This window comes from Amborella trichopoda, chromosome 7 (genome assembly GCF_054954075.1).
Source record: "Amborella trichopoda isolate Santa Cruz 75 chromosome 7, AtrichopodaSantaCruz75HAP2 v2.0, whole genome shotgun sequence".
NCBI lineage: Eukaryota > Viridiplantae > Streptophyta > Magnoliopsida > Amborellales > Amborellaceae > Amborella > Amborella trichopoda.
In genome coordinates this window covers 7,906,922-7,927,590 of record NC_142342.1, presented here as the reverse complement: position 1 = coordinate 7,927,590, position 20,669 = coordinate 7,906,922, and the positions used below count along the sequence as shown (strand labels likewise).

General features: G+C 35.1%; 1 protein-coding gene across 2 annotated transcripts; it reads right to left on the bottom strand.

Moving 5' to 3' along the window:
- Window positions 1-553: 553 nt before the first annotated feature.
- Window positions 554-14,036, bottom strand: LOC18444168 (3-ketoacyl-CoA thiolase 2, peroxisomal). Of its 2 annotated transcripts, none has more exons than XM_006854346.4 (15): window positions 13,916-14,036; window positions 13,596-13,701; window positions 9,638-9,714; window positions 9,413-9,497; window positions 8,981-9,107; window positions 8,687-8,785; window positions 8,533-8,600; window positions 8,275-8,382; window positions 8,109-8,186; window positions 7,799-7,931; window positions 7,547-7,643; window positions 6,811-6,934; window positions 6,614-6,722; window positions 985-1,068; window positions 554-867 (listed from the first exon to the last, which is right to left on the bottom strand). In XM_006854346.4, the coding sequence occupies exons 2-15, from the start codon at window positions 13,677-13,679 to the stop codon at window positions 758-760; spliced, it is 1,383 nt and encodes a 460-aa protein (XP_006854408.1). In that variant the 5' UTR covers window positions 13,680-13,701; window positions 13,916-14,036; the 3' UTR covers window positions 554-757. The 2 variants fall into 2 exon arrangements, with proteins under 2 accessions (XP_006854408.1, XP_011627050.1); XM_011628748.3 differs by having other exon boundaries at window positions 13,946-14,036.
- Window positions 14,037-20,669: the final 6,633 nt, after the last annotated feature.

Below are 20,669 nucleotides of genomic sequence, written 5' to 3'. Positions count from 1 at the left end.
TCAGGCCTGCTCAGACGTGAGCTTAGCTTCCAACAAGAATATCCTACTACTGCAGACCGACCGCTACCCTAGGTTTTGAGAATCACGTACTTCTTTTTCTCACAAGAACGTATGTGAAAATGAACTTACCGACTGGTGGGTGATTCTGATTCCATCACCGCTTGGTCTAAGTATTCATTCCCCTTTTTTATTCAGGAGGTGAAGTTTAGGGGTCGGAGGGACCTTTAGACTAGACATTCTATAATAGCTTAAAGCCACTGTGAAAGCATCAAGACAAAAAAAAAAAAAAAGTACAAGTGAAGGTCACGAAGTCACTTAGTCGATCAATAAGTAGAGAGGGTAGGTAGGGTTAGTTTAGGAAGGCACTAGAGATTGGTTTTCGGGGCAATCCGGGTCACGGATCCACTTTTTTAAACCTTGCTCTTCACCAATTAGATGCATGCCTCCAAAGAAAAGCAAGTACGTAAGTCTTAGTAAAAGGCCAGTAAAACCGCAGCTTAGATAAACCCTGAGCCAGCCGGATAAAAATAATAATAATCTAAAAACATAATTATGACTGGAACAAGTTCTTTTCAAACAAGATATTATGAGTGGCAACAGATCAACCAACGTGGGCCCCACTACCCATTTGCTCCCATTATTTTATACCTATGAATATTGATAAAACCCATATCCGATCATCATAAAATCATGTTATTTATTGTTATTATCATCAATTTGCGCCATTGATATTATTGTTACTTCTCACTTCTCTAATCTATAGGGCATCTTTGGAGAGAAGATTGCTGGCTCCGATTTTCCGGGCATTGTTAAGCGGGTCAACACCATCGCCCCTCTCGAAAACAGCAGCAGCACCCATCCCAGTGCCTGATGCCAAATATTAACAACTAATTATTTGGGCATTTAATTCAAGTAAAAATAAGAAAATAAAAGAAAGAAAATAAATAGCAGAATAATGTGTATTTTTTATAAGCTTGTACCCACCTATGCACATGGATATGACCCCGAACCTGCAATCTTTGCCCTGTCGCTTCATCTCATGCAATAGTGTCGCAACACAACGTGCGCCTAGAACACCATAACAACTAGCAATGTTAAATCCTGAGAACCTAACAAATTGATAAAAATCTAGTAATATATGCGTGTGTGAAAGAGAGAGAGAGTGAGTGAGTTTACATTCTATTACATTTTATTCTAAGGCAAAACGAAAGATCACTCAGCATAGCAGTAAAAAGTCAATGATAATGATTTGCTGCTACAGCATGCCCCCGGAGAGTCATAACAAAGCAAATATGAAAAGCCCTAGACAGTTAAAAACTCTCAAAAGCCCCTAGAAATAAAAACACCTCCCTCTCTCTCTCTCTATCCATCTCTCTGTCTCTCTCTCCACACACACAGATGCACGCTGGTGGTTATTACCATCCTGCTGCGAATGCTGCACAGATAACTGCAGCAGATTCTTTTTTTGTCTCTTGATAAATTGCTGCATTAGATATATGACCACAAGGCCCACCCCAAAATGGATGCTCCAAATGATTCTAATAGACACATCATTGTAAGCACCAAACAAAATATAATAAGGTAATGTAGATGGGGACACCAACACAGAGACACACAAGAAACAAATCATGCCATGTGCATATATACTGATACAGATTCATTAAGATCCCTTCAGGAACATCATGAAGGCTTCACTGGTTTCCTCGTGCACTCAAGATTTTGTAATCGAACCTATAAAATTTGATCAGCTAAGGACTTTATTTTATATGAAAGGATTAACTTTTCTGTGGGAGTTAGGATGCAAATTGACACACTCAATCTTCCCATGACACAAATACCCCGGAATCCATTTTCTGGATGACTAAATTAATTATCAAAGATATGATGGCTACCAAGAAAAAATAATGTAAACAAGCAAAAGTAGAAACATAATGGGTAAGATCACTAACCCAGAATTGAATGAGAGAGTAAGACTTCACCAAGACGAAGATAGAAATCATCTCATATCGAGAAAGGTCGACCCCGAAAGCTAATATGGGAAGTGCTCTTTAAAAAAAATGTGACATGGGAAGTGCTCTTTAAACAAAATGTGTCAGACATGCCATAGTCTTTAGAACACTAATGTCTAACAAACTGATACAGGATAAAATTATTCTTATTTACAGTTTTTATTCAATTTCAAAAGATGCCAATTTGATTTTACTTTTAGGGTTTATTTTTAGGGTTTTTTAAGTGTTTTTTGGTATTACGAAGTTCTTTTACTTTTAGGGTTTATGTTTAGGGTTTTTAAGTATTTTTTGGGATTCTGGGGTTCTTTTGTATTTTTGTTTACTATTCACAAGGCTATTCATGGGTACTGTTCATAGAGTACTATTCATGGGTACTCTCCACGGGTTACTATTTAAATTTGTCAAAATCAATTTTGTATTTAATTTACGTATGTTTTGAGTTATTTAATTATTGTATAGACATTTAATGTTTTTTAACATCAAATTATAACATATAAGAGATGTGAGTGGGGCCTTGAGGGGGTCATCCACATGATTTTTAGATATTAAAAAAAAAAAAGAAAAAAAAAAGAAAAAGGGATACACTTTTGGAACCCTACCTTTGGATGAGGAGGAAACCGTAGGTTTCTCATAGTTTTTAGTTGTGTTCGCATGTTTTCTTGCCGATTTTACTGCTTTCTCAAATTTCCTACACCAAGTGGTATCAGAGCTCAGGTTTTCTTCAACAACAAAGCCGGGAAACTATAGCCAAACCTAGGGCTTGCTGATTTTGGGCCCAGTTTTGCCAAATCAGCCTAGATCTTGCTATTTTCAGCAAGTCTTTGTTGATTACATGTCTGGGGTTCATGATTTCAGTGAACCCATGGTGGAGAAAGAAGATCGTGGAAGGGCGTTTCATAGATCCACTATGTGATCCCAAAGATGAAGAAATTGAATAACTTAAAAGGCAAGTTCGACAGCTAGTGCAACAATTTGCGAGCATCATTCATAGGTAAGACGATCATCTTCCCGCCCAAGAAAATGTCAAGCACAATACTTTTCACCTCTGTGCTCCACGTGAAGAGCCAATTTTGGGATTTACCACTAATCTTCGATAAATATTCGCATGCACAACAAGATCTTTTATAAGACATTGTGGAAGATGATCTTGCTCGTGAAGAATATCGAGAGAAGGCAATAGGGGAACTGATCAAAATCATGGCCTTTGAAGATCTCAAGGATATCGAAGAGGTGGAGCATTAAAACAATTTAGGGTATTGGAATCAGAGTAGCGCATATGAAATATGGTCAACTCATAAACCGCAAATTGTAGCCTTGATCTCATAGTGTAATAAAATAGATGTGTCAAGAAAGCCTCTAAAAGTCAGAAAATTAGTTTGAAGTTTCCTACAAAATTTTCAATGCGAGTTCAAGGATAGCCAAGTTTGATAGGTCTCTACCAATTCTTTACCATATGCTAGGATCCATTTCTTGGGGATTTCTTCTTACAACAAATAATATTTGAGCCAACAAAGTACTACGTTGAAAAAGGTGGTTTTGATGTTAAATTCATCTTAGCACACTTTAAAACTCGAGGACGAGTTTTCTCCAACCAGGGGAGGATGATGAAGGACAAAATTATTCTTATTTTTAATTTTTATTCAATTTACAAGGACTTATATTTTAATTTTAGTGTTAAGGTTTATTTCTAGAGTTTGTAAGTTCTTTTCAGGATTCTAGGGTTCTTTCGTATTTTTATTCACTATTCATGGGTGCTTTTCATATGTTCTATTTCAAGGGTATCGTTCACAGGTTATTATTCACAAGGTAAAAGTGCCATTATGAATTTTGAGCTTAAGTTAAGGCTTTTTTTTAGTCATTAAATTATAGACATTTAATGTCTTTGAATATTAAATTATAATATATAAGAGACGTGTGGGACCTTGAGGGGGGATCATTCCACATGATTTTTAGTGATCGAAAAAGAAAGAAAAGCATAGGCTTTTGGAACTCTAGCTTGGGGCAAGGAGGAAACACTAGGTTTCTCCTAGTTATGGCTTATGTTTAGCATGTTTTCTTGCTAATTTTTCTGCTTTCTCAAATTTCCCCAAGTTAAACATTTAGAGGATCTGCATTCCTAGTAGGCTTTTAGGTGCCACTATGTATGCCAATAGGCCCTATTGGGCCTCTTCCCTAAGCAGCTTTTTTCTCTTTTATGTTTTGTTTTTACTGATCTCTTTCCTAGGAGTGTACTAAGTTTGCTGCGTCAGTTCCCCTATAACTTCACTCCGACATCACTTAAGCTATGCACAAAAAGTATGACCGGCCAATCACCCAAAAGAAGAGAAGAACAAAGAGCAAAGAGTAGTTGATTTGTGAATGGCTTGTGATCTAGAATCTGATGACCCAATGAAATGTGGCAATCCAATTGTTGGGTAAAATTTCTTCCAGTACTTTCAGTTTAAAAAAAAAACTCCCAACATTTTAACAGCTACTAAAGCTGAATATCAATAACTAAACAAACTATATCCAAATATGATTTTGGAACATCCTGGTTTCACAACTTCCGATCAAAACCTTCTCGATATTGGTTCCACCAGACGGTTATTATTATTAGCTTTTCATCAGTAACCTTTTCTATTCAAAAAGGTAAATCATATGATTGTTGGGAACCGTTAAACCCCGACTGAGTGACAAAAATGAGTTGTATCTGTTCTCTGATACAGAATTCGGTGGTGCGAACCAGATAGATGGGAATACTCATAACACAGTCTATTTTGATGTCACAAGCTTCTTTGATTAGTGCTCTTCTGGTTCAAAATTTTCAAATACATGGTCATTGTACAGCTCATGTTCAACAAAACAACAAAGAATTTTTTAGCCAAATCCAAGAAGCAACCATCTCTCGATGCAATACAAAGAGCAGGGGCTGAACACTACACATACATCCAGATCCCACAATTCCTTCAAGAATCCCCAGCCTATAGACATCCAAATAGGTAGAATAAGCCCCTAATTCAACAGCCTCAACCTATGGTACCCTTTTTCTAGGGAACAAACCAACCTTCACTGGATCTCTATATATGGGATAAATCCAAATAGTCCAACTCACTACTTAAAAACCTGCCTCCTTGCCATTGGAATATGCACAAAACTTTAGGTGTGATAGTTAGGACACTTTTGCTCATGTAGTCCATACTCATAGGATAATTGTGGCCTCTCATTCTCCTCCCCCCCCCCCCCCCCCCCCAAAAAAAAAAAAAGAAAAAAAGAAAGAAAGAAAACAATTGCGGCCTCTCTAATAGAGATTTCATAATGCATCAAATATGATGGCCTTCAAAAGGTCTTAATGCAGTTAGACCACTATCTTTTTGCATGGCGGAAAAGACAGAACATCATCCTTCACATGGCTTCCAAAAAATCCTGACTAAAGCGCCGCTTACTGCACTCCTTCCTTAAGAAGATACGAAGAATATAATATCAATGATTCCCTAAGATTCACAATCCATATAAAACAAATACTGAACTTGCTCCCAAGCCCCAACACATTATCATTGGTGTTTAATCCTCATTTATACACCATAGTTCCCCTACGGAAGCATTTTTTGGGGTTGAGCACCATTAACCACTACATCAACTCAATGCATACCTGCCATAAATTCCCACCCTTTTTATAAGCTACCAGAACGCCAACATTTTCACTCGATTCCTCAGTAAAACAAACTTGAGTTGTGAATCTTAGCTCAATTAAGTTAGGAATCTCCTCCCCCAAGCAAATGCAAGTAAGTTTTAAATCCTCAGAGGAATCCCCTCTGAGTTTCATCTTAAATCAGCCCACCCAGAATCAGCATGTGTCCATGGCATCATAGTGTTTGTATCCTTAAACCACTCTAACTCTAGATAGCCTGAGTTCCCAGTCTTAAGGAAACCATCCTGATGTGCCTTGTCAATGTCCATACATAACATTCGAAATTTCATCTTTGCTTTTGTCAAAGATAAATTAGCATAAAAAATCCACTGCCAATGATACTACTAAGCAAATAACATGGCCATACAAAAGAAATAGCCCAAAATCATAATGCTAACCATACTACTCCACAAACAGAATGAACATAAAAGATATAACCCACAACTCCATAATTAAAAGTGAGAGACAAAGATTAAAGGCCAGCCAATCCCATCTCCTGTGGGATCACTTAGGGCAAGGGCAGCAAGGCAGCAAACTGTCCACCTTATACTTAGCACTGGAGCACCAGCAATTACCTCTTTTTTGTCTCCTTCACAAGAAGTCCCCCAAAATGAGGGTTCTGCCAAGGGTATCCTTGGTTTAGGATTACAGTACTCATTTTTACACTCAAAAGAGCAGGAGTTGGGGTAGAAGATGGGGAACATAATACCTCTAAATGAACTGAGGAACGTAAAGTAGATTGCACAAATTCCTTTAGATGATAATTGACTTCCAAAAGCAAACTTCAGACAGTTTTTTCCCCTTATTTTATTTACTATGAAAATAAATGCTAAACTATAAATAAAATCAGAATTTTAACCTCTCATTTAAAATATGCAAGTAAACAAGTACAAATAGACTTTTAGAGGATAATCGAATTTTGTGCTGTTTTAACTACCTGTAGCACCCAAAGGATGCCCAATAGCCATTGCACCTCCATTAACATTTACTTTCTCTGGATCAAGCCCCAATTTATTGCGGCAGTACACAAATTGAGAGCCAAATGCCTACATTATAAAGGCAGAGAATTACTTATATTAGTTTACCAAAACATGTCAAGGAAGTAAAGATGAAAACATCAGAAGAAGTCAATACCTCATTTATTTCAAAAAGGTCAATATCATTAAGTTCAAGACCAGCTGCCTTAACTGCAGCAGGAATTGCAACAGCTGGACCAACTCCCATGACGGCAGGATCAACTCCAACAGCCACAAAGCTCCTGTGCAAATGAATGAGCAGTTTTCTCAAAAATCAATGCACATAGTAACTTCACCTCTTACGATAAAAGATTCCATTTTGTAAAACAATCTGAAGAGACCTTCGATAGGAAAGAAAACAGAGTCAAGAAAGAGATCCGTGTCGGCTGACCTCAAAGTCCATCATGACTTTTTAATAAAAGAAATCCTCATTATACTCATAATTTATTAATAAGGTACATCAACATCATTCTTTAGGAGGGAACCGAGCATAATGCATAATAGACCAGTAAGAACTATCAAGTTCATGTTTAAAGTTTCCAAGGCTTCCAAGTTATTCAATTTCAAAGTATAGTGGACCTAAACAAGCCAGTGACAAACATTATGATAGAAGCAAAAGAAGAAAACATGCTAGGAAGTAGGTACTTGAAGAGGGAGCAACACAGTAATTGCACAGTTTCCAACTTCTATGTCAATTAATTGTGTGATCTGATTAGTAAGATCATAATGGATGATGATGATGATGATTGTGCTTATCAGATATGCATTTGATAATTAATGTCCAATTTCCAAGCATCTAACAACCTATGCCTTTGAGTAAACAATCGGTTACAGATCATAACAAAAATGTTTACCTGAACACACCAAAAATAGGAAGCCCTTTCTGCAATGCAACAGACCGTCGCATTAGGAGGACTGCTCCTGCTCCATCACTTACTTGGCTCGAATTTCCTGATATTTATCAAAAAGTTGTAGTTTAGTATACATACTCAATGAAATAGTATTATCGAGGAAAAAATTGAACTAGCAGGAAAAAAGCCAAATGATAGTACTGTATTAAGATTCTGCACAAAAATGTCAAATATGAAATCGTTCTTGTTGCACACCTGCAGTGGTGGTCCCATCCTTCTTAAATACAGGTTTCAGCTTTGCTAGATCTGCCAAACTTGTGCTCGGTCGAATTCCATCATCAACAGAAATTGTAACACGTTTCTCCGCCCCGGTTTTTGGGTCTACAATCTAGAGAAGGAGAGATAAGGATTCATCAATTCCTAAGACATGATATTGTATAGCACAATGTAATTAAAATGCAGACTACCAATAGAAATGCCTTGCCTCATAAAAAGAAAACCCCAACAACCTTGATTCAAAAAATGAAAAACCCATCCAACCAAAGGAATAGACAATGAAACTAACCTTTGTGTCAACTGGAATAATTTCATCCTTAAATTTCCCAGCAGCAGTGGCCGCCGCTGCACGTCTATGAGACTCAACCTATGCAGGCATCTTTGAAGTTAGAAGTCTTTTAGAAACTAAACAAAACAATGCTTAGAAAAATTTCTACCACAAATTTAGAACTCACAGCAGCCTGATCTTGCTCCTGGCGTGTCACACCAAAACGATGAGCTACATTCTCAGATGTGATACCCATTGGGAGGAGGCAATCTTGAGCTTGTGTGTTGGTGCTTGCCTATGACAAAAAAAAGTGGAAGTAGATGAATACCCTCCAGGACTGTAAAAATTTAAATTGAGTTCTCCATAATTCAAGTATTTCCATGAATGACAATTCATCAGATTACCAAAGGCTGCAAGCAACCAAATAGAAAAGAAATGAGCTTACTCGAGGATTTATTGAGCCATCCCAAGCCATGGAATTTGCTGTCATAGACTCCAGCCCAGCCCCAATGCCTTCATAAAACAGAGAGAGCAGTTAAAATAAGAAGGTAACAGGACAAAGTCCCAAGCTATATCAGAAAATATAGAGATATTCTTACCAATGTCATAAAATCCAGCTTTTATGGCAGCAGCAACATCAGCGACAGCTTGAAGGCCAGAAGAACATTGACGGTTCACAGTTCTCACAGGTACAGTTTCTGTATGATCAAGCAGGTGTGAAACCAGAAGCTTCTGCCAAGAAAGGATATACATAGGGAATCGGGCATAGGCCTAATTGGTTATGGTGTTGAAAATTGCAACACCACATCCCATGTTCGAAGCCCAACACTGACCTACCCAAATAAGAAAGAAGGGGAACAGGATACATTCAAAAGACAAACTATAAAACATACCAGGATATCCAGCATAAAATGCCGCCATCCTGCATTCACTTGCTCTTTGAGATCCAGGTGCTAAGACCGTGCCAACAACAATATCACCAACTTCCCTTGGGTCCAGCTTAGTTTTGTCTATCAAGGCCTACAATGAACAACATTTCTGAGGTAAGCCAATGGCAGAAAACAAAATAGAGAAAATTAAAGATGTGGTTTTTCGGTGACCCAGTCTTTATTTCCCTAATGTTAGGCATTGCACACTTTATTACATGCTCTCTACCACTCATGTTGAAATTCTCTTGGCAACCAAAACGAATGCCAAATGGTCATCTCATATAACTGCGTAACACCATCACTATAGGATCTTTTTCCTTAAGCAGAGGTTACCAATAGAAAGCTACTTCTTGTAAGCTTCTAAAACTAATTAATGCAACAAACTATTATATAAACCTTGAGAACAGGGGCAAGCAGATCCTCAGGGAAAGTATCCTTGAAACCACCACGTTTGGACTTGCACTGAGCAGTTCGATACGCTCTAGAGGACATTGAAAAAACCCATATTATTACAAACAACAAAACCAGAATAGAAACAAATAACTGCACGACACCCGGAAGATAAACTAATAAGCGGAACCGTGAAATTACAGTCACAGATAGAAGATTCATAGAACTTACGCCACAATCACTACATCATCTCCAAAAGGAGCACTCCTTGCATATGCCGCGCTATCCCCAGCCAAACAAACAGAGGCCTGACCAATAAAATCAAATCCATATTAATAAAGTATAGCACAGAAGCATCTCACTCAATACAAACAGCAAAAATCCAAAACCTAGTTCGAATATATACTCAAGCAGTAACTAATCTAAATGAGAGAACATCTCCACAGAGCAGACAGGTTGAAAAATTCAATCACAAAAATATTGGGAAACACCATGCCAAACTACATCTGTAGTGGAGAGTGATGACAAATAATAATCCCCTGTACTTCAAGGAAAAAATAAGCCCATGACCTAGTTTACTCCTCAAAAGGAAAAATCCAACTCCCATTGGATAAACAAACCAAGGACCAAACTAAAGCTAATCACATCAAACAGTTTCACCAGTTCAAGTAATTCGTTTAACACCAAATAATGCTATTTCTAACACAAGCATGAATCTCATAATTTAAAATGCACCTATAAAGTCATTGGACAGTCCATACAGAAGAACTAAGAAATCCTTTAAGATTCAATGGGATTCATTTGAATGACAAGAACGCCAGAAAAAATAATCAGAAAAGCTTTTATCATAGAATCAAAACTATTTTGCAGGACAATGACATTCTATTTGAGAAAGACTATAGCATATACTATTCAAGAACCTGCTCTGCTGGCAACCTTCAGTCAAGACCAGCCCCAAAACATCATTTGATTATAGAGCAACTGAAAATTGTTCCAGACATACAGTTACCAATCCAAAAAGAATAAATGAAAGCAAGTCAACACTCGACCCAAGTCCATGGTGTAGAAATAACTCTAAAGCTCCATAAACCTCAAAATCAGGACCCAAAGCCGACCAAATACCAACTATTAGTGGGCAAGGGACAGGTCCGTGGACTCACTGATTCCCGAGTCTGAGAGGCCATGACTAGGACCAAATCAACTGGTTATTTAAAAGACCAGGGTGGACTCGAACTCAGTCAGTCTCAGATCCTCTGAGTCAGGGCCATCCAAATTTGACAGGGTATTGGTTCTGAGAACTCGAGTGTGAGTCAAACCCCCCGTGTTTTAAACACTGACAGCTACTCAAGACAATCAAACAGCAGAATTACATTTGTATGCCAAATCCATGTCGATTGAGGGCAACCATATGGCCAAAATAAACAACAATTCCAGATACAAAAGAGCATACATCTGACCTCCAAAACAAAGCATCATAAGTGATGGAATCCTCAACCACAACGAGGCTAGTTTTACAATGAAAATCAAAGCAAATTAGAACAGAGACTCAAACCAACATGATAACATTTAGTTCACAACAAGATTCCACTATCATGGACACAACTTATTGCGCATAGTTATTATAGGTATGCCACATTCGAAATGGCGTCTATTCATTGAAACTGTTCCATCCAAATCCAAATTCAAGAAAACTACGAGTACCGAATTCTAGTTACTACAAACACCTGGACTCCACATAACTGTCACTACTACACAAAATTAAACTATGAATAAATGCATGACCTGGATACCCTACCGATATCACTGCATTTGGAAAAAAACCCAAACAAACCCAAACCCTGACAAATGAGAGAACAACCACTAATATATAAAATCTATAATAATGACATAAGAAACCAAAGGAACAAAATATAAATAATCCTCTCATCTATCTAAAATTATTCAAAATTAGAATTATAAAGGAAATTATAAAAAAGAAAAAGGGTGAGGAAAATGTAAAAAGGCAAAATGACTTGCAACCCCACACTGCCCTCAGTTGAGATATCAAGTCCTTAACAGGGATCAGAGATGAAAGTTCACAACACCATCCAATCAAGACAGAAGTGCAGAGTGCGTAACACTAATCAAACACAATCACGAGCAATACATCTTCCCCAGATGAAAGAGAAACAGTAAGCATTCCGGCGCTGACTTAAGACACAATTAGGAACTAAGGAAGTCAACTAAACCAATTGCCAACCAGAAACTCCATTGCGAAAGCCGAAAAGGAAGAATATACAGATAAAATTAAGGGAAACTTAGTCCAGAACTCTGCAATCCCACACTGAAACCAAACATGGTAACCTAGTCATCAGAAACCAGAAACACTGGCCAATCTATAACAGAGGATGAAATGAGAAATAACTATAAAATGATTAAATTTGCAAATTGCTATGACTTTGATTCATGGAAACTCAATGTTTCAAAGTACAGTAGGTTTAAGGGAAAGATTCACACCAATGTACATAAAAATAAAAGAGAAAAACCATTCCCCCATCCTCAAATCGTAAAGAAGATTTCAGCAACACATGAAATCTGTTGAACCCAACACATCTCCAAATTCAATAATAAAAAATTCATGAATTTCTCTACGAATCAGAAAAAAAGAGTACATACTAATATCCCACAAGCATGGAAAACTGAGTGAATCTATTACATAAAATGATAACCAATCCATCATTTGGATATCTAAAAACACTTTGGTCAAGAGGTGATTGGCTCAACAACAATCACAGAGTTTTCACAAGTGGGATGGAAACCACCAATTCGAGCTTTCATCTCACCCATAAAATGGGGGAGTTTATTGAGTGTGTGACACCTACTTGGGATCCGAAATAGTAACCAAAGGAACCACTTAAACTACAAATGCACCATCACCTAAAATTTCACCTCAAAAGTGCCAAGACATGTTTGTTGGGATGCAAATGGTCCCTAACTAAAATACAGAAAAATTAATCACAAAATTCACATCAAAGAAAGAAATCAATACTAGAATTCGAAGGAAAACAATAAAAAAAGAAACCAACACCATTCTCCAATTCATGAAAACCGCTGGTCAACCGTTTTTGATTGGATCAAACCCCTCACCAGTTTAGTGACCGGTTCGATCTAGGTAACTATGCGCAAAAAACATAAAATATGATAAGATAATATGCTAGAAGCAAAGGTTTGGACAAGGATCAAATACCACAACGAAAGACCAGGTCAAATACTATAATCAAATAAACCTCAACATTTTATTTATTTCTTAATCTGTTTAACTTTGTATAATAAACCTCAACATTTTGAAGCCACAAAAAAACTAACAGCCTAACGAGAACATCTAGGATTTTAAATTTCTACCATAAACATGACAACGTCACAACTAGGTCACCATATTTAATTAGTAAAATCAAATAACAAAGCTAATGCTTCACAATTCATCACAATAAACTCCAAATAACCAACTATTCTACCATCCCAAAATAAAATAAAATGACAAAAATGATACACACAGCAATCAACACAGTGGCATCATAAGCCTGATGTAATTTCCGCTAGAATCGTAAAAAATAGATGTAAAAGAAATAAACTAATTTACCAAAAAAAAAAAAGGACTACAACAGAAGTGCAATTTGTGGTAAATATGGAAACATGAACATGTAGACAATCAAATACCTCGATTTCAACAATTAAAACCACACAAACTACCAATAATTAAATCAAACAATTACATATGAACAAAACCAATTTTTAGTTTAAAAAAGTAGATTTCAACAAATTGAAACCATGCAAATGACCAATAATCTAAACCAAACAATCACAGAACATCCAAATCCTAAACCATAAACTTTGTAGACAATCAAATACCTCGATTTCAACAATCAAAACCACACAAAGTACCAATAATCTAAATCAAACAATTACATATGAACAAAACCAATTTTTATTTTAAAAAAGCATATTTAAACGAATTGAAACCATGCAAACGACCAATAATCTAAACCAATCAATCACAGAAGAACATGCAAACCCTAAAATTTCAACCCAGGAATCACGACCTAGAATTCTAAGATAAATAATAACTCGATTTAGAAGCACCAAGCACCATTCGGATCCAAATACCAAATATGAAACAATAATTGCTAGCTCAATGAAACCAGAGATTTACTTGAAGGTTTGAATTCTCCTGAGAACTCGCAGAAGGCCTGAGATGATCCAGCAAGATCTTCTGTCTGAAAGCCGCCTTCTCCATTCCTCCCGCTCCTAATTCGCTCCTTTAGGATCAAACCACAGCAAAAGAAAGAGAAATCAACAAGAGAGAAAAAGAACGAAAGAAGAGATACACAGCGAGGACCAAGACAGTGGGGAAAATTGAGATATGGGGCTCTGGTATTTAAAGATTTAAGAGGAATTTATAGAGAGAGAGAGAGAGAGAGAGACAGAGGGGTGAAAAGCTAAATTGGGCTTGGAGATAAAACTGCTGATGACCTAGAAGGTTGGAGGATCAGCTCGACGAACCTTCTCTCTCACTCAATGGTCTCTCTCTCTCTTCCTCTTAATCCCCTCCCCTCTCCTTTCTCTCTCATCCAAAATGGGAATAGGACGATGTGATATTTAGTGCAGTGTACCGAGAGATTTATCTAAATGTTCGTGCCGTCACGGCAAACGAGGAACGCTATATTGTCCCCGCGATGTTCATGCAAGGCTGCAATATTTGCACTGAAAATGGTTAATACGGCTGCAGCTTTATCAAAATAAGTAAATCCTACCTCATAACTCGGAATTGAAAACCTTTACCTCGATCTTGAAAATTAATTTTAGAGCTATTAATGAGATTTTCATTATCGAATGTACTTTTCGGATGAAGAATTGAGGTTCCGCAGAGTCTCGAGTTTTTTTTGAAGAGATCTAGTGTTCATTTATCGTATTAATATATAAATTTGTGATAAAGAATAGATGAGAAAATATAAAAATAAATCTTAGATTCTTCTACAATAACAAGACTTACTATAAATACAATATATTGTATTTACTCACTCAAATTTATTAACTACAATATACACTTTCTACATTAACCTGATAAACAATATATATTTTTCTTTCATACTCCCCCTCAAACTCAGACAATATGTACTTTCCTTTCACACTTCCCTCAAACTCAAGATGTTATGAGATAGAGTAGCTGGAGTTTGAACATTAAGTGCGGAAATGAACATGGTGTTAGAAAATCAAGGCAATATTAGAGTAGTTTCGATCAATCGAACAACAAATCTAGAGAGAAAAACATATCAGAGAGTCGAAAACGACTCGGTAGAGAGACAGATCCAAGAGTTGAAATACGACTCAGCAGAGAGTCGAAATAAGGCTCGAAAAAAATTGCACTGACTAGGTGAGCAACAAACTCGTTTGGAAAATCGACGACAATGCTTTAGAGACAAAAAATTAACACAACTAATATGAATCTAGCTCTGATATCATGTGAATAGTCTTAGGTTTCTCTGAAGAGACTCAGTGTCCATTTATCGTATAAATATACAAACTTGTCTTTTATAGAAAAACTATATATGAGAACATATAAAAATAAATCACATATTCCTCTATTATACCTAGACTTACATTAAATACAAGATATTGTATCTACCCTCTCAAATATATTGATTACAATATACACATTCCATATTAAACAATATATACTTTCATTTCACAGAGGTGAGGCTTTATTTTGTTTTCATAAAGCCTAGCCCTAACAGAAAGCTCATCCAGTAGGAAAAATGTAATGACAGTATTAAGGAAATACAAAAAAATGATTATTTTTTTTCATGTTTTGGATAATTCAGTGAGGAAGACATATCCCTACCCATTTTTTCTTATAGATTAGGGAGTTTGCCTTTTTGAAGGTGTCGGTAGGTGGCTTCAGTAGAATTAGAAACTACAACTTGGTAACTAGGTATGGGGGTGCTACCATTACAACCTAGCTCCTTTCCTAAAGTTAATATTTTAGTACAATGAATTCACAATAACAATCTCTCTTGTCTGTTAGATTTTAAATCAAGTTGTTGTAAATATGTCACTAACTAGTCTCAAGTTTTTTTTTAAAAGAAAATGTCAAAATTTATGACACTCCCCAAGCCATCTAATTTTATCGAGACCTCCTTGAAACAATGGTAAATTGTCTCATAAAAGATATGGCATTGAAAATTCCTATGATGGCTTGAAAATTATGCATTTACATCTAATTATGAAATTTAGAACTCCAAAAATATTGCAAATTGAACATATCTACAAAACTTTAAAAATCTTAAAAATAGATGATTTGGATAATATATTATAAAATGAACCATTTTTTAGGCCTTAAATCTTTTGTTTTCTTATCAATATATCTCGAGGTTGAGATGATCAATTCCCGGGTTTTCAAAATCTTTTTTTTTTGCCTATTGATTTAGGCATATTTTATTTCTCCATCATAAGATAGACAACTTATATGTTTCCTTGAATTTAATAAGCCTCGCTCATTTATATTTAGATTAGGGGAGTTTATGTGGTGTGATATTCTTGTGTTCACTTAGGCCATAGTTCAAAATAGTAGGCGTTAGATCAAAAAGAAGGACCCGATTTCTATACGGCCAATCCTGCAAATGTAGAAATGTGGGCTTATTAATAAATCTATTTTTGAGATGGATTTTAAGACTTGAATTTTAAGGACATATAATCTCTCACATGGAGATCATGAATATGAATAAATAAAATTTAAAAATTAAAAAGAATAATGCTAATAAGAAAACATTTGGACCGTTAGTTTCTATTGTTTTCAGATGGAACACCTACTTGCATTAATCTTTAAGATGGATGCTTTATACTTTCTGGACCGAACATGTAGTCATGCGGTCCAGCCTACATGAAACAATTTTCCTCAAAATTGTAACACAACACGAGTGGGATGACGAAGAGTTAGCAAAATGAGGATCTCCCAATGTGTTTCACAGGAGTTGGTCACTAGGAAAGACATGTATCTTTCTTTGTGTAATTGTAATCGCAAATAAATGTAAGTCTATAAAAAGCTCATGGACCCTTCTAATTTCAATTAAATAGTATTTAACTCCTCCACCTTTTCACAATCCAAACTGCAATATTTATCACTTATATTCTAATGATTCCACCACCCAAACCTTAGAAAAGCATGCGGTTCTCTCTCTTCGTCACCCATAGACCTATCATCCCACTCACTCTCTCTCTCTCTCTGACACCGTCCAAGAGTAGGTTAAATTTAGCACATCAAATTTCATTTAATGATGAGGTTATCAGGGAGAAAGAAATAAATAAAGTAATTTAGACAAGAGAAAAGTTTGAAAGGAGGTTAGAGGGGTTTATAAGCTTTTCCATGGATATGAAGATTTATTTAGATTAATCCCCACTAACTTACTACTTTTACTCACGAACAAAAGACAATCACATTTGTTTGTTCCACCCTTTTTTTAATCTCATATGACTACATAGGCATGTATTTTTCTTGCAAATAGATGATCGAAGCCAAAAGAGGGTACAAGGCTCCTCTAACATCCCGTCATACATCACTTTGGGCAGATTTGGTTCGCGTGAAAATGTTTCTCAAGAAATATTTTTATATGAAAAAATTCTTTCATGTGGTTAGGTGTAAGAATATTTTCACACCAATTAGTCATAGTGCATCTTTTCACATCAATTAATAACTAACTGGTGTGAAACTATTCCCAAACATAACCACAAAAGGGAATTCTCTCACGTAAAAATATTTCCCAATAAGGTTTTTTATGCAAACCAATAGCCCACTAGTATGAAACTTCTAAACTTTTAAGGTACAATTTCTCACAAACCATAGGCTACTTTTGCTTTCAAAGGGAACATCCAAGAAATTATAAGCCATATGATTATGAACATTGACTCCATGAGTATCACGAGTCAATTTTGTGCCCTTCTATGATACTTCTTATTTCGTATTAGCAAACAATTTATTTCAAAAGAGTTAATAAAGTGAGTTTGTTTTCAATGGGAACTTCCACGGAAGTGTGGGCCTCTTGGATATGAACCCAACTCCACAAGCATTACGAGTCAATTTCTATTGTCATGACCTTGGTCAATTAATTCTTTTTTTTAAAAGTATAATTCACATGGTCCTCACATGTTGAGAAAGCACTTAATTAATTAACACCTAAAATGGCATTGTGAACACACTTGCTTGGTCAGGCTTCAAACCTAAACATTTTTCGTTGGCATTGCTCACTGGGACGAATACATCTTTGTAGAAGCACATGGCGAACTTGGTCGAACCCAAGTTGGCCATGTGGTTTTCTCAATCACTCGGTTCCAACTTTTTTTTGATAGTTCAATAGTAGGAATCGAACCTGAGATGTAGCTTGCTACTCATTAGCTGCTAATGACTCAAGCCCAAGTTTGATTCCTAAAAGTATAGAATAATTTATTATGGAAAAAAGTATAAAATGATTTACAAACATAATGGTGGACCGAGATTCATGTAGTCGGCCCCAATTAGTTGATAACAAGGTTTCAATAATGATAATAGTGATAGAATCATTTATTTTTGGTATAACGAAGTTACAATCACTCTCAACTGTTATTGGCATGGCTCAACATCCTCGGGGAACGTCTACAATTTCCAATTATGAAATCTAGAAGGTAGAAATTGGGTACATAGCAACAAAAAATATTGTATTTGGTTAATCAGTCTAGAATCATAAGGATTTTGGAAAACTATGTTTGGTTTAAGCTGAAATTTTGTAAATTGGGAGATACTAGCCAATTTCAAGCATTCATTTGTGTTTTCGTAAACGAGATGGCAATGTTTAAGAAAATAAATGAGATCTCAAAATTATAGGCCTAGAGAAATGGACATTGTATACACATAAATTCTTTAATTTTATGTATACGTCAAATTGAGCTAAAATGTCGGGTTTCAGTACTTCTCACCCTTAAGCACCTATAAAAAATCTATAGAGAAAATAATTTGGAAAAATACAATTATCAGAATACTCTCATAGACAGTTGAGAGCAAGTCGGAGTATTTCAATTTTATTAAGTTTATATCTGAGTGCATTTGAGCTTTTCCTCTCTTTCGGGTGTTGCCAAAACTTGAGGCCCTAATAATACTAGATTGAGTTTTATTGGAGGGAGTGAATGAGGAAATAATTCAAAAGAAGCATAGAAAAAAAAATTGACTTTAAAGATTTTATCCTACTTGCGTCTTAAGTCAAAATATAGATTTACCAAGCCCATAAATAAGGGAACTTTTGATTTCTTTTGAACCAGGTATTAAAAAAACAATAATCTAGATTAAAATCGTCCAATCTGGATCGAGATCTGGTAAAGCCGGTCTGGTTCTCATTATATACCGGGAAGCAGGTTTTCTAAAAGAACATTCTAGTTATGTTAGAGAACTATCCCCACACTTTTTTTTATTTTTTTTTCTCAAGTCACTATTATTATTATTATTATTATTATTATTATTATTATTATTATTATTATTATTATTATTATTATTATTATTATTATTATTATTATTATTATTATTATTATTATTATTATTATTATTATTATTAGTATTATTATTATTATTATTATTATTATTATTATTATTATTATTATTATTATTATTATTATTATTATTATTATTATTATTATTATTATTATTATTACTATTATTATTATTATTATTATTATTATTATTATTATTATTATTATTATTATTATTATTATTATTATTATTATTATTATTATTATTATTATTATTATTATTATTATAGTCACTCAGCTAAATTGTAGATCCACCAATCCAAATTATTTTAAAAGATGCGTCAAATCTTCATATCTAACTAAAATGAACAGTGTAGAACATTGCAACCTTATACAAGCTGCACCAGTGTCTAAATTGGGTTCTTACGTAGTTGGACAGAGTTTTCAAAAACAAGAAAAGTTAGGTTGAAAAGACTAAAAGTTGTTGTGCTATGACAAATTTGATAATAAATAATAGGGAACTTTTGAAGATGTGTTCCTTGACTTGATAGATTGAGAGAGAGTATTGATCAATGTAGTTGGGATCAGTAATGAAGGAGGCCTCTCAAGAATGACATTGTGCATAAATAAGAGAGTAGCAGCTATGCGTTAGAGAAAATAATACAAAATAATGCAAAGATGGAACTCACAGCCCAAAGGATTTGTTAATCTAAGCCTCGACGGTGGCTCACATGGAACCCAGGGTAGACTAGGTGGACTAACCAGAGACCACAATGGTGTTACTCTATGAACATATTCAAGATCAATAAGAACACTAACAACCAAGGTTTAAAAAAATGGATAGACGATCCGGATCCGCCACCCAAAAAATTGTGATAGATAGGTGGATTTTTTGATCCAGATAAGAGAATCAACAGGGTCGGCCTAAAAAACTTAAAAAAGGAACACTATAATTTCTAAAAAATATTTTTTTTTTTTTAGATTTCTAGAAGAAATAGTGGCAATTGCATTATGGATTTTCATTATTGTGTCAAAAATATGTAAATATTGAGAACTTGTCTCACGTTGAGTGTTTTTTGTCTATTAAATTCATTTTATGATCAAAATAAAATTTAAAATGCAATGTGATAATAAAATGAATCTCTTTTATTCAATTTATTTATTTTATTATTGTATTAACTTAGGAACTTTGATTTTTTAAAGAAGCCATATGAAATAAATATAATGGAAGAAGTTGTTAGTAGAGAGAGAGAGAGAGAGAGAGAGCTTTAGTATTTGTCTGTACTACTTAGTAGAGAGGGAGAATTTGAGTACAATTAATTTTAGTAGAATCATTAACAGAACAAACTTTGTAAAGAGAGAGACACACACCAAGGTTGAGGGGAGAGAGTGAGAGTTATAAAAAAACAAAGGCTTTAAAGCTCTTGATATTTAAAATTGAAAAAGATGAGTATGCGCTCAAAATAATTAAAAACATGAGTCTTTAAATATAAAAATACAAGATATAGTGGCCAATATAAGTAAAATTAGTTTTGAAAGTACTAATAATGCAGTTAGTGGTAGATAAGCCTACTATAAAACCTAGATGAGAGAGAAAGAGACTAATAGGGCTAGTGGTAGATAAACATACTCTAAAACATAATAGTCGGAGAGATACTGATAGGGTTGGTGGCAGATAAACATACTCTAAAACATGATAATAGGAAAAAGTGAGAGAGCGAGGAATTTAATTGAAAAA